The sequence below is a fragment of the Nesoenas mayeri genome (genome assembly GCF_963082525.1).
Source record: "Nesoenas mayeri genome assembly, chromosome: 9".
Lineage (NCBI taxonomy): Eukaryota > Metazoa > Chordata > Aves > Columbiformes > Columbidae > Nesoenas > Nesoenas mayeri.
In genome coordinates this window covers 1221375-1234635 of record NC_137557.1, presented here as the reverse complement: position 1 = coordinate 1234635, position 13261 = coordinate 1221375, and the positions used below count along the sequence as shown (strand labels likewise).

Below are 13261 nucleotides of genomic sequence, written 5' to 3'. Positions count from 1 at the left end.
ATAACCTCCCGTGCCGTTCTGGGATCCCGCCTGTGCTGGCTGCTTTTCCTGAGCTAGCCCTAGCCAAAGATCAGCAGCCTGTGCTGTTTTGCCGAGTTTCCCTCATTGTGGCAATTCCCTGGTGTGTACATCTCCCCAGCACAAACACATCCCTGATCTCACTGCGGTAGCCCCAACACACACATTCTTACAAGCAGTCTGGCCCTGGCAATTCTGCTGTTTACAACTTGAAAGCACAAAATGTTTTTGTCTTTTTTCCCTTTATGCTGGTGCCTGAAGTCTTCTGAGCTCGCGGCCTTTCCTCGTTTCCTTTCTAATGACTGCCTTGTCTTTGGTGCCATTCAGTGGAGCACCCTCGACAGCAGCTGCGGCACGGCTGACACTGAGAAAGCCCCAGGGAGGGCACGGGCATGGAGATGCTAAAGTGCCCAGGAAGAGCTGAAGAGCCGTGGTACGAGAGGGACCTGGAGCAGGAAGAAAACCACGTGAAAGAGGCAGAAGAGCTGTCTTTGTGGGCGCACAAGGACATTATGAAACTACTAATGCGGCGGAAAAACAAGTTGGCTGTCAAGTCTGGCGTACTGCACCCTCTTCTGCCTACACACGACTCAAAATGTTGAATGCAGACAGAACTATTGGTTATAAATGCTCTGCCCAACATTATTGTTTGGGTTTGGAATAAAAGCGTGATCTCCTGTAGGTGAACCTCTTGGCAGTGTAGTTTAGAAGCACATTGCGCTTCCTTTGCCTCTTCTCTCTGGTGTTCACGCTGCCCAGCATCAACAGTGTTAGAGCAGCTCTACCCTGGGATGTTTTCAAAACACAAGTGTGACAACAATGTCCTCAGATATGCCAAGACTGCCTCCAAAAGCTGGTCATGGTTCAAATCGTAATGCAGTAATTGTAATCCAGTACCCTCAACCAAACAGCATTTCGTTTTTGCTCTTGTCTGGCTGCTTGGAAATGTGCGGACAGTCTGTCCAACCCCATCTGCTGCTCTTTTGGCAAGACTGTTAAATATTCTGCAGCCTGAGGACAGAACAAAAGGGGTTTGGGTTTATTGGTAACTTGCTAAGCTGGCTTCTCTTTTTACTTCACCCCAGAGCTTGCGAGTCAGATTATTTCCACTTAGGTGCAGTTAAACTTGGCTCACTGCTGTTGGGATTGCAATTATATGGCTTCAGGTGTCAGAAGAACAGAAATTAGGCTGCTTTCCTGGAATGACTGTGGTCCTGCAGTCCGCCTGGCACAAGTGGCTGTGAGGGAGGCCCATCCCTGGGTGTCCGGTCACATCTGGGTGTCTGGTCACATCTGTACACCTGAGGATTGTCCCTGCACAAGCGCCCTCTGCTCATAAACCAACAGCAGTGTCTGGCCTGGTCCTCCCAGCAACTGCATCCGTATCACATCAGGTGTTTTTATTTCAGTCATAGCAGAGACCTCTTTAACGCTTGGGCTGGTAGTTTTATGCAGTTGCGAGGCTGATTTGGTGTTAGAAACCTGAAATGTTTAGTTTTGATTTTCTGAGGGCGAGGTTTCCCATGTGCCTGCTTGTCACCTGCTGCCTTGCCATGGATCAGTTACTTTGCAATTCAGTTTTCATCTGTTCTGAGGAAGAATCCACTGAGATCTTGCCCCTGGCAGCGTCCTCCATGTGCTCCAGGATGGTGCTGCGATATCGTGTGACATGCCCTGTCGTCCTCCTGAGTGACAGGAACCAGATGAAATGCTGATGCTGCGCTGCCGTATCGGTACCACACCAGTATCTTCGAAGACAGCTGCTGCCCTACACAGCCCAAATGAAACTGCGGGCAAAAAATGATGCCTCTGCTCACTTTAACTGGACTGGAGAGGAAGTGATTTTGTAACAATTACACAGTCGGAATGTGCACATGTAATTATATAAAGCTTTTCCTTAATTATTCACTATGGGCTAGTGCATTTTGAGTTAAACCTCCTTGAAGAGAGTAAGTGTAGTCTTATGATTTGTCTGCACTAATTATACAGAGTTGCAGGAATAACTAGTGATGCGGTGAATAGTGAAAATGTGACCAGAAGTGGGGATTAAGTACACTTGGAGAAAATGAATGTTTTGAAACAACTGTACCTGCTCCCTTGGGAGAAGTTACAAAAGGATATATTGAGACGGTATATGCCGGGGCATGTTGGTGATGCTGGGCTATGATCTGAGACTGTGTACTGGATGATATCAGGAACCAGTATCCCAAAAGGAGTAGGAAATTTTAGGAATGTCAGCGTTAGTTCATGGACTTTGAAAAGAGGAGAGACCGTGGAACTTGTTAATATCGGAGAAGGAAGACAATACCAGGTCATCATGCCTGGTCACCCCTTGCTGCCTTCCACGAAAACTTGTGTGCTTTCAGCTGGAAAGCGAGCTCGTGCCTGCCTCCCTCGCTCAGCCTTCCACTAAAGGATAAGCAATACACTGATTTATGTGATGACTCAGTATGTCGTGACATTCTACATTGACATCTGAAAATGGAAGAATGTCTTTGCTTTGATTGTTTCTATTTTGACTTTTCTTATAGAATGATCAACTGTGAATAACTAAAGCCTAAACAGAGTGCTGTTGACACAAGTGGGTTGGCATCATGTCTAGGAACACCTGATATTAGCATTGCGCTTTTCTAACTTCTCCTGCCTTTTTCTAACTTCTGTAATACTTTACTTTCTTTTCTATTATTTGTTTTCCAATGAGAACGATTCCCATTCTTGGCATATGGGCCTGTAGAGAAGAAGGTTCTCCTGTTACCCAGCTCTGTGCTGCCACTTCACGTGGCATTGGATTTTTGGCAATAGATTTGCCTGAGCTGCTTCCAAGGAGACTGGTGAAATCAAAAGTGGTTTCCTGCCTCTTTCTCCTACTGAAGATCAGGGCTAACATGGCCTTTTTTGTAGGACCTGATTTTAGAAAAATTAATTGCTAGTTCATTTACCTAAAACCCAAGGTCTTACCAGTTATTCAAAGGGTGCATCAAAGTTAAAGCTTTGCATCAGGAATATAGAAAGTAATCCCATATCTAAGAGATTCTGGAAGCTCTGCTGTCGCACACCTCTAGTAATCCAAGTATCTAAATATTCAGCCATCAACCATGATCATAACTATTGATATTATTTCTGGTGAAATACTTTAAAGCTAAGGAAAACAAATTTATATTACTAGCCAAAGTCGTAATTTCTCCTAAGCTACAGTTAAAAAGCACAAACCAGTGGACTTTTCCCTGGCAGATGCAGCTTTGGATTAGATGAGACATTTTTGTTCCTGGAGCACACAAGTGGCAGCAAGGAGCCGTGGGGGATAATGGACAAGTGAATTGTGGCCAGCTCGTGCCGAGGAGGGCCGGCCGTGAGCAGTGTGTGCAATCAACAGCAGCATCTGCTTGACCTAGGATCATCGGCTATTGCCTCTACTGGATTGTTCTCGTCTCTGTTATCCCGTGTAGGTCCTGCAGGTGTCCGTTGGCTTAGCTCGAAGATCTAAACAAGGTGTTTGGAGAAGGAAAGGGCTCAGCCACGCAGGAGAGCAGAGGGAAGGGTCAAGGGGAAAAAGGCTGGGAAATGTCTCCAGGTTTTTCAGCTTGTCACCATAGGAGCTGAGCTGCTCACTTGCCTTCTGTCACTGGACTTCTAACACTGACTTGTTTAATTTTTCCCCTCCTCTGGTAATTTTTCATATCAAGGCCATAGTGTTCTGGGTGTTATGAGACATGGTCAGTCACAGCACCCACATTTCTAAGGAGGAGTTCCACGCTTGGCAGGATCAGGCCCTTGGAGAAGATCAGGTCAAGAGTCTCAATCTACTTTTAGATTTCCATAAAGCCGAATGCTGATGCTGGGAATACCGTGCTATGGGAAGTAATGCAAAGCACAAATACATCAAAGGCTACAGACACGGCAGCGTAAATAGAATTGGTTTCGCCATCTGAAGGAGCAATCCGTTAGGAAGAGAGCAGTTTGCAGAGGGGTGGTTTTCAGATTTAAATGATAACTATTGTGTAATGTGCAGGCTGGCCTCCCTCCCTCCTGCATTTGCCCGCAACAGTGGTTGTCAGCGGGTGACACCGCGAGAGGGACCTGCTTGCACCTTGGTTCTGCGCCCCACGTGCCGGGCTGCTGGAGCTGACTCTGACAGAGGGTGCAGAGTGCAAACCGAAACGCAGCCATGGTTCGGATGAGCTGCCAAAGGTTTTAGTGTCGCCACTAAATGAAATACACCCAGTCTGAGTTCTTCTCCCTTTGCGTCTCTACAACTGATTTCCCCACTGCACTGCTCCCATGATGGAAGCTACTTTTTACCTTTAATTCTAGAGGAAATAAAAGTGTATGTGATACTCTGGCCCCACTAGTCAGTTAGGACTTAACTGTGGGCTCGTTGAAGCTGAGGACAAAACTCTGATTTGTTTCAGAAGAACTGCTGTTTTTCATTTCAGAATCTAATTACTTATCTCATAGGCTGTATATTACAGTGAACTCTCTGGGAAGTAATGAAATCACAGAACTGGAAAATGCATGAAAATGAAATCAAACTCTGCCAAAGCTTTTTGCATGTTTAAGTAGATTATATTGAAGAGTATAACTTCGCACTTCTCATTTCAGCACTATTGCCTAGTGCAACCATTATTAAATATGATTAGCAGTTAATTTTCATCTTTAAACTAAAATGACCCAGCTTTCAAGTGGATGCTGCCTCTCACTCCTGTTTTTCTTCTTGAAGGTAAGAGCCATGTGGCTTGTGCAGCACTGACAAAAATGACATCAAAATCGTGCAGTCCTTGTTACAGCAGTGTCACTGATTGAGTTCAGTCAAATATGAACAGGACTATGTTTGATCATCAGGTTTTTCAGCTGGACCCAGAAGCCTAAAGTAGATTTTGACATGTGGGTGACGTGGTAGAAAAATCACGTGCACCAACACTGTTGTTTTTGTGCAGATGAACAATGTGACACCAGAATATTGTCTTGACATCATACAGAAGTTTGAAGTATCAAAAGAAAACAAGAAGCAAAATGTTCTTGGGATTGAAGGTAAAGTTTTCTATTTTGGAATTAGTATTTTTCTTATAGTGGAATAGAAAAACCTCAACAGTGTTTTGAAGCAGCTTGTAATATTTGCCTGTGATTGAAGGTTACACAGAAGATCAGCAGCCAGTAGCGTAGGTGCATTTTGTGAGACATGGGAGAGAGTAGAGACGAGAGTAGGTGGAGTGAATTAGCAGCTGGTGTTATCCAGCAATATATCAGCCATCATACGCTAACGTGAATGCCTTAGGCCTGCATGGATTTATTGCTAACTGTGTATTTGTAAAACACAACCGTAAAACATCCTATAGCGTGTATTTTATATTATAGCCTGTTCTAACTGAAGTAATAAAAGCAAAGTTTTCATTCTGCTCCGTCTCTGTAGACATAGAATTGCTCCTGTGCAGTCCTTTGATTTATGCTTATGTGACATAAAATATGGATAGTTGCATTTTCTTTGGGTTTTAATACCTTCTTTGCTTGCTTTGCTAAAGCATTTGTTGATGGTATATTTATCCAGAATCCAGCTTAGTATCAAACCAAGATTTGAACTGGATCAAACCAGATGAGATGCTGCAGTGTGTTAATAGCATTCCTGAAGCAGCATAATTTACATGGTGATTTTGGGGGAGGGAAGGAGAAATCTTCTTTCTCTGCATGATGCTTCAGCCCTGGGTACCTCCCAGATCAACGCGCTTCTGGTGCAACCCTGGGCCCTGCACTTAGACTCAAATAAGGAAAGCAAAGCAGACGAGCCATGACATCTAAAGAAAGACGTCTGGAAGCATTTCTGTTCCTTTTAATCTTACTGCTGTTTCTTTTGTGTTCGAGTTCCTTTCAGGGCTGGTATTATTTGCCCTGTCCTTTGGAAATATTTTATCTTTCTTATTTTCAAAAGAGATGTTTTTAAAACTATCTGTTCAATGCTGATCTCATTTATAGCGACATAAATCAGGTACAGCCTCTCACATAAACTTGCAGCACAGTGAAAACTGTAAGCTAGGGCGGCCACAGCAGCGCGGAGCCCGGGCAGATCTGCACAATTCCAAACCTGGACTCCTGCAGCGCCATATCCTCCATCTCTCTGCTGCCCGGTGTTTGAGGGATTTCCTCTGCCTCCTCTTATTGACAAGACATCTCGCTCGTGACGGAGCAGAACGGGGCAGCTCTGAGCTGTTCGCGTCGGGAGGCTCCGCGGAGGGGACGTGGTGTGCATCTCCAATGCTTTGCCTCTCGCTGAAGGCCGGGCTGAGGTTCCCTCCTGCCCAGCCATGTTCATCCAAGCAGGTCACTCGCCCTCCCAGACACAATTCAGCACCCCAGGAAACGCGGACTGATGCTGCTGAAGCGTTTCACCCAATTTCTCGGTTACACCAATGCTTTAAAAGAATCAAGAGGGCTAAGGGAATACTGGTTTAAGAAGACAGCAGGTTTTCTAACAGTACTGACTCGTGGTTTAGCTGCGTGCTGTCTGTTCGCAGTAACACCTAGATGAGGAGACAACTTTTATCTCATGGAATGATTGTGAGGGAGGATATTTTCTTGCACTGGTTCTAACCAAAAAACCAATAACACCTTCTGTTCCGCTCATTAGCGGAGCGGTTTTGTCTGCACTGCAGAAGGCAGTTTGAGCGCGCTTGTCTTGGTCTGTGCCCTGGGATTGGCGCAGGGAGTTCTCTAGGGTTGCAGAGAATTTTTGCATGTGTGTTTTGAGGGTCTGAATGAAACATGGATCTGAAAGCAGGTTGGGCAGTGGCTGTGTGGATCTGTGGGCTTTTTCAGTCTTCTCATATAGCTGCTGTTTGTTGCTTTTATGCTTCTTTTAGAATCCTACTTTTTTTTTTTTGCTATTGGTTGTTAATAATTAATTTCTGAAGAGGCTTAGCTCAATACCATGTTATTCAAATGCTTGAGATTTCTTCTCTTTGGAAGTGATAAGTGTGTCTCTCTAGATTACCTTCTTTTCTAGCTCAAAGCTGTTTGGAAATTGTCTGAGGACAAGGGTTGCGCCTTGGGAATGTAACGTTCTCAAAGGTGTCAGAGCTCGCATCGGCTCCAGAGAGCAATCTCTGTGTGCGCCAGCAGTGGCCTCGGGCCGTGTAGCCGCTGCGGTTTGCAGCCAAGCCACACACAGCACTTAGTGCGCTGGAAACGGGGCGCGGGAGGACGAGTCCCTGCTGTGTCCCCGCTGCACCTGAAACACAAGTTAGCACTGAGAAACATGAACAGAGGAAGATGTTAGAGTGCAAATGATTTGCATGGTAAGATATACTGCATCTACAGCAAAAACGTTTCTGTTTTTTCCAAGGTTTCACCAACTTCATGCGCAGTCCTGCGTGTGATATATTTAATCCGCTGCACTGCGAAGTGCATCAGGACATGGACCAACCCCTTTGTAACTACTTCATTGCTTCGTCTCACAACACATACCTGACGGGAGACCAGCTGCTGTCCCAGTCCAGAGTGGAGATGTACGCGCGGGTGCTGCAGGATGGTTGCCGATGTATTGAAGGTATATTTTTCGTCTGACTTGCTGGTTGTGAGCAGTATGATGGATATTTCTTTTGAACACAAAGCCAGTGGCAAACTCAAAGCACCAATTAACTTCAGTAGTAAACTCCTGTTTTCTAGCATCCTAAACGGGATTTTTTCTGTTGGGAATGACCATTCAGCCAAACTTCCCAGGCCCCCGTTTTCTCCTGCCTGCTGCTCTGTTGTTACGCTTTTCTCAGCCAGTGCAAGTTTTCCATTTTCCATTCCGTGTTTACATGAAGCATTTTTTGCCACACAAGCCCCATTGAGGCAAAGGACAGAGACGCGTTTGGGGCCCTGCAGTTCTGCTCTGCAGTTCCTCGGGCTGGAGGTTCCTGCTTCCCAGGAGCGATTCCTAAGAGAGAGCCAAGACCTTTTTCTCTCACAAGCTGAATGGGCAAGCAGGTGGTTGCATAGGCAGCTCCTCCAGATGCAAAGGGAAGATGAAAAGTGCCCCTAGGAGGAGGAGAGGTGAACAAATAGTGCCTTCTGTCAGCACGGCTCTGGATCGAGTTCTGGCACCGCCTCGCAGCTGAGGAACTTGGGCTGGCTCTGCCACAGCACTGAGCTGGGATGATGTTTCATCAGCTGGATGCTGGTGGAAAGAAACCAGATGCTGTTTGTCCAATAGCGTTGGATTTTGTTTAAGTTCTGTGTGATTTAAATAATAACAGCATGTTAGTATTTTTCTTTTCAAGATTCTGGGTGTAATAAAGTCTTTGGACAAATTTAAATTCAAATTTTGACGACTAGTATTACAAAACTTATCTCTAGAAGAACAATCTGTTAATCTGAATTTAAAAATTAATTAGAGAAAATGAACTTGAGAAAACTGGGTGTTCCACCACTACTTTCCCATCTGTAGGAAAGTTCGGTAAAGTGCACAGTCGCGTGTTATTTTGCTTGACCTCAAAACTATTGCAGATGCCATCCAGCCTGGGTGACAGCTCTTTAGCTTCTTTTTGTGAAGCTTTTAACTTCCTGTGGAGGCAACAGTAGCGACAAGTTTGGTTTAAATCCAGGTTAGAGTAATTCATTCAGAAAAGTATTACCGTCCTAGTCCATTCAGCATGGGGTGGATTTGATGCTACTCCTACTCTAGTCGGTTATAAAACTACAAGTTTAATTGGGAGTGGAAAAAATCTAAGTTGTTTTTAAATGGTTTGTTTCCGGAAGCAGAAGCCACTTTTCCAAGAGATAGCTGTAAACGTTATTTGACCTATTAGACCTTCGTAATTTTATATGTGAGGGAAAAACCTCAGTTTTAAGGGGAAAAAACAGTTTTGGGTTGCAGGTTTCTCATTTGCTATACAAAAAGAGTGAGTTGTTAGTCTGAACTCGATTGGTAGGTCATAATTGAATGGAGCTGGTTGACTCCTGCATGGCTGGGCAGTGGCTGTGAGTTCTGCTGGCAAGCAAGAGCAGCAGGAACCTCTGCGGTCATGGGCGTCTCTTAATGCGTTGCCTTTGTGTTTTACCAGTGGATTGCTGGGATGGGCCAGATGGAGAGCCAGTGGTGCACCACGGCTATACTCTGACTTCTAAAATACTCTTCCGTGATGTGGCGGAAACCATCAATAAATACGCCTTCATCAAAAATGAGTAAGTGGAGAGTCACTTTGAAGCTACACCTCTCTGTTCTGAGTAGCCAAAATCAAGAGTTGGCATCAGGAGGTACCTGTGTTCCTTTAAACACATGGAGAAATTATAAAGTTGACTCTATTCCTCTGTTTATTGCCTGAGTCATATTTGTTGTTCAGCTGCATGAGCTCTTTTCATCAATCAAATTAGAAATTTCAGCCTAAGTTAGAAAGGCCTTTCATGCATTGTAAACGCAGTCATATTTTGAACAGACTGAGACTGTTGAATATCTACAGATTATTTTGGTCCTTTGTTTGAACAGAACTTCCCACTCATATCCACAGGGAAATTCTCCTTTAAAATCAATACTGTCATATTCTCTGCCTGAGGAAAATGCTTTATTTCAGCAGGAAAATTGCAAAGCTGTCTCATGTGCAATGTGAGGAAATAAAAACTGACTTTTAGTGTAATGTTCAAATTCTGTTTTGTTTGCCATGCAACTATATAAGGGTTTATTATGAAGATCATGGAATTTAACCATATATATACAAGTCTCCAATCATGAATGGGTATATAGAGTTTTGAGTAGTTTAGAGAGAATAAAGGGAAAATGCTTGCTTCTCTTTATTTATTTAAAAAAAAAAAAGGTGACCAAGCAATGGGCATGTGGAAAACAAACCCCCCAAAATCCTGTGTCAAAGAGCTGGTTGTTGTTGGTTAGAAATAGGAGGTGGTAAATTCAGAACTGAAAGTCGTGGTTCTTCATTCGGGGTGTAGTTGGGCTCTGGGGTCCTTGCCGTAGGATTCGGATTCTGGGGCTGCCAAGAATTTGGAAACCAACTGGGCACATCTCTGGGAGAAATAGACTGTTATATACAGAAACAATGCCTTTAGCTCAAGAAACTTGAGCTGTGAATTTGTGGAGCCTGGAAGAGCCTTCTGGAAAGTATTGCCAAATATTCTCCTTCTGCAGAGTCTGGCGACCTTCAGGGATTTGGGTTGGATCACTGTAGCTGCACTTAGTAAGAAAAAGGCGAAGTGTTGACGCAGCTGTCGCTCTTCGCAAGATGAGCACAGAGGAGTCAGCAGCTCCTGCAAATGTGGTTTCAGAACGCGTTTCTCCAGGAGCAGCTTATGAAGACTTTGCATGGGCCTTGCAAAGAAATTGTGCTCAGCCACACAGAACAACAAGGCTTTGCGCTGCTGCTGGGGTTTATTGCGCGTTTCTCTGTGCCTCGTGCTCGGTGACCATCGGTTCCAAACGTTGTCACCCCGTGTGCTGGTGGGTTGGGCTGCAGGGAGAGGGCAGAGTCGCCTCGGGACTGAGGTTCTGCGCGAGCGGGGATGCGGAGTTCACGTACAGAGCCCTTCCTCCCAGAGCAGGGTTGTTTCCACACTACTGACAATGCAAAAGCAAACTGCTTCAATCAGTTTATTGGTAAGCTGTGCAGGTTTTCTCTCTTAAAACACAGTTATGACAATGTCTGGGGGTTTTGTTTCTAGGTTTCCGGTGATACTGTCTATTGAAAACCATTGCAGTATTCAACAGCAGAAGAAGATCGCTCAGTACTTGAAGGAGATATTTGGTGACAAACTCGACTTGTCCTCTGTAATCACTGGAGATTGCAGACAGCTTCCGAGCCCTCAAAACTTGAAAGGGAAAATCCTAGTGAAGGTAACTGGCTACTGGCGGTGTGTTAAAAAAGCAGCAAAAGTCAGCATGTGATCTTTATCGTAGATTCTCTTTGGAGAATCAGTTGAGCAGCACCACGTGGAATAGTACAGATGCGCGGTGTTAAAATTCTGAGCTTTTTCTCTTGAGAATAGAAAAACACTTCATTATGCAGGAACTGTGAGACAGTTGCCTGAACCTGATACCTTATCTCTTTTTAATTTGTCTAATTTGTTATTAGTGGATATTGTTCTGTATGGTTTGTATGCTTATAGTATCTAAACATTATCCTACAGTCCCTCCTTAGACAAGTAATATCGAAGTGTTTGAATATTTCTTGCATTTTTGTGCATTTCCGCTCACCCCGCGACGAGCAGCAGTTCCTGCAAGGACGGTTTTGTGGCTCAGGAGCTGTGCTGGTGCGGGAGCAGCCCCGCGGAGCCCCCAGGGCTCCGTGCTCAGCGCTGTGTGCGCTCAGCGCTGTGTGCGCTCAGCGCTGTGTGCAGGACTGCTGGAGCCTCTCCGTGTAAACACATTCGCTCTAAAAGGAATTTCAAAAACCAATCTGGATGTAATAAGAAAGAAAAGCAAGGCAGACATTTGAGAGGATGATTAATCGTGTTGTGGCTTATTGGGTTGTCTAATTTACTTTGACACATGGGGCAATTAATTCGCCGTGAGCTCTTTACACATTGTTTCCCCCCTCTGTCCTCTGTATCAAGCTGGCTACAAGGACTCACAGTTTTAGTTTGTTGCGAACATATTTCAATGTATAGTACAGAGCTGACTCTGAATTAGAAAACCTTTGGGTGCTTGGCTGTGATTTTGAATTTCACTGAATAACTTTTCTTGTGTACCTGCTGCGTAATGAACTAAGCAGCTGGTAGTGGTGCTGGTTTAGTGTCTCATCTTAATCATGCGACAAAACCCGGCAAACCTGCCTTGAAATATTGTGTCAATGCACAAAAGGTGGGAGAACTTTGGTACTGTGCTGTTCTTATGTGGATTTTTAAGCAAGTCTTCCCAGCACATTTGAGTTGTAATTTCAATTTGATTCTTCAGCCACTGGTGCTGAAGTGTGGAGCTGGTTCCGAATGCGAAATGCTGTTTTACACATCACAGTATCTTTTCACAAAGCCCTGTCTCCCATCTCCTGTTCAGTGTAAGCAGCACTGTTAGAAAAGGTAAAATCATTTTTAGGAACCGGTGTCTTGTTGAGAAGTAAGCCAGTCTCTCAGCTTTTTGCCGTTATTTCACTCTGTTTCATACATTTGAAACACAGGATTGATTCATTAGCCAAACAATTTCAAGTAATGGCATCCTTTTCACCTTACTAGTGTACATAAAGAGTAATTCTAATAATACTCATGCATTCAAGCCACCATAAAGGTGCCAGTGTGAAGTGAATTTGGCCCAGTAATTAGCAGGACAGCATTATTAATTTCAAAGCGCAGTCTACAAATCAATCCTCTTAATTTCTGGAGAAATCTAGGTGCAATTCTTATTTACCTGTGTCACTGATGAAACAGTTAGACTGCAAATACTTCTGCAGCCAGTGAGGAACACACAGAGGTAATCACACACAAGTTTAAGAGGTGATTTATTAAGCAGCGAAGGGTAAAGCAGGAGGCAATGCCAGAAGTGACAGCTTGGGAGGTGCAAGGCTGGTCCCAGCAAAGCCCAGCTAGAGCTGGGGACCGTCCTCCTCCTCCTGCGGCAGCAGATGGGAGCAGACACCTGCAGAGCATCTCTGTGGTTCTGTGTTGGGCTTTGCTGGATCAACGGGAGAATTCAAGATAAGAACTCAAGGTAAAAGTTCTGAAAAGGATAACTGACCTGTCTTTTTTAACAGAGGTAGCCAATAAGCTCTGTTTGATGCTCACCACTCTAATCAGATGTTGGAAACTAGACATGGAATTAAAGTAGTTCCTTTCTAACGTAGGTATATGACGTTCACAGTACTGGATTAGCAACTAATTTTGGATTGCTGCCTGCAGCCTTGCATGAGCATGCAATATTAAACCAGGCTTTGCTGCTTCCTTCACCTTGATGGCTGCGTGCAGGGAGTTCTTCTGCGCCTGTATTTTCCACTCTGATGAAGAGCCATAACCAGATCTCAGCTTCTGATTTCTGGAGTTTTAAGTATACAGCAGTCTGCTCGCTTAGGGGAAAGCCTGAAATACCTGGGAGTCAACAACAACCAAGTCTTTTGGAGACTTGCTGCTTGTCTCAGAGCTGGTATGCTGGTATGCTTTTCTTGAAAGAGCTTGCAAAGATCTTTTTCACATTAAAACATTTATTGTGAATGTTTTTCTCCTCGCTGTAGGGTAAGAAGTTGCCACACAGTCTTGGAGCAGATGCTGAGGAAGGAGAAGTTTCAGATGAGGACAGCGCTGATGAGATTGAAGATGACTGCAAATTAAAGCCCTGCTATGT

The 13261-nt window shown here is 44.5% G+C and overlaps 1 protein-coding gene across 2 annotated transcripts in view; it reads left to right on the top strand.

Moving 5' to 3' along the window:
• PLCH1 (phospholipase C eta 1) overlaps positions 1 to 13261 on the top strand; it is a gene marked incomplete at both ends in the record, with an annotated part of 60262 nt that overhangs the window by 26547 nt on the left and 20454 nt on the right. For both annotated transcript variants that reach the window (XM_080349823.1, XM_080349822.1), the window contains 5 exons: positions 4953 to 5046; positions 7349 to 7552; positions 9054 to 9174; positions 10657 to 10828; positions 13152 to 13259. In XM_080349823.1, the coding sequence (XP_080205949.1) occupies positions 4953 to 5046; positions 7349 to 7552; positions 9054 to 9174; positions 10657 to 10828; positions 13152 to 13259 (699 nt within the window). The remainder of the gene's footprint in view (positions 1 to 4952; positions 5047 to 7348; positions 7553 to 9053; positions 9175 to 10656; positions 10829 to 13151; positions 13260 to 13261) is intronic.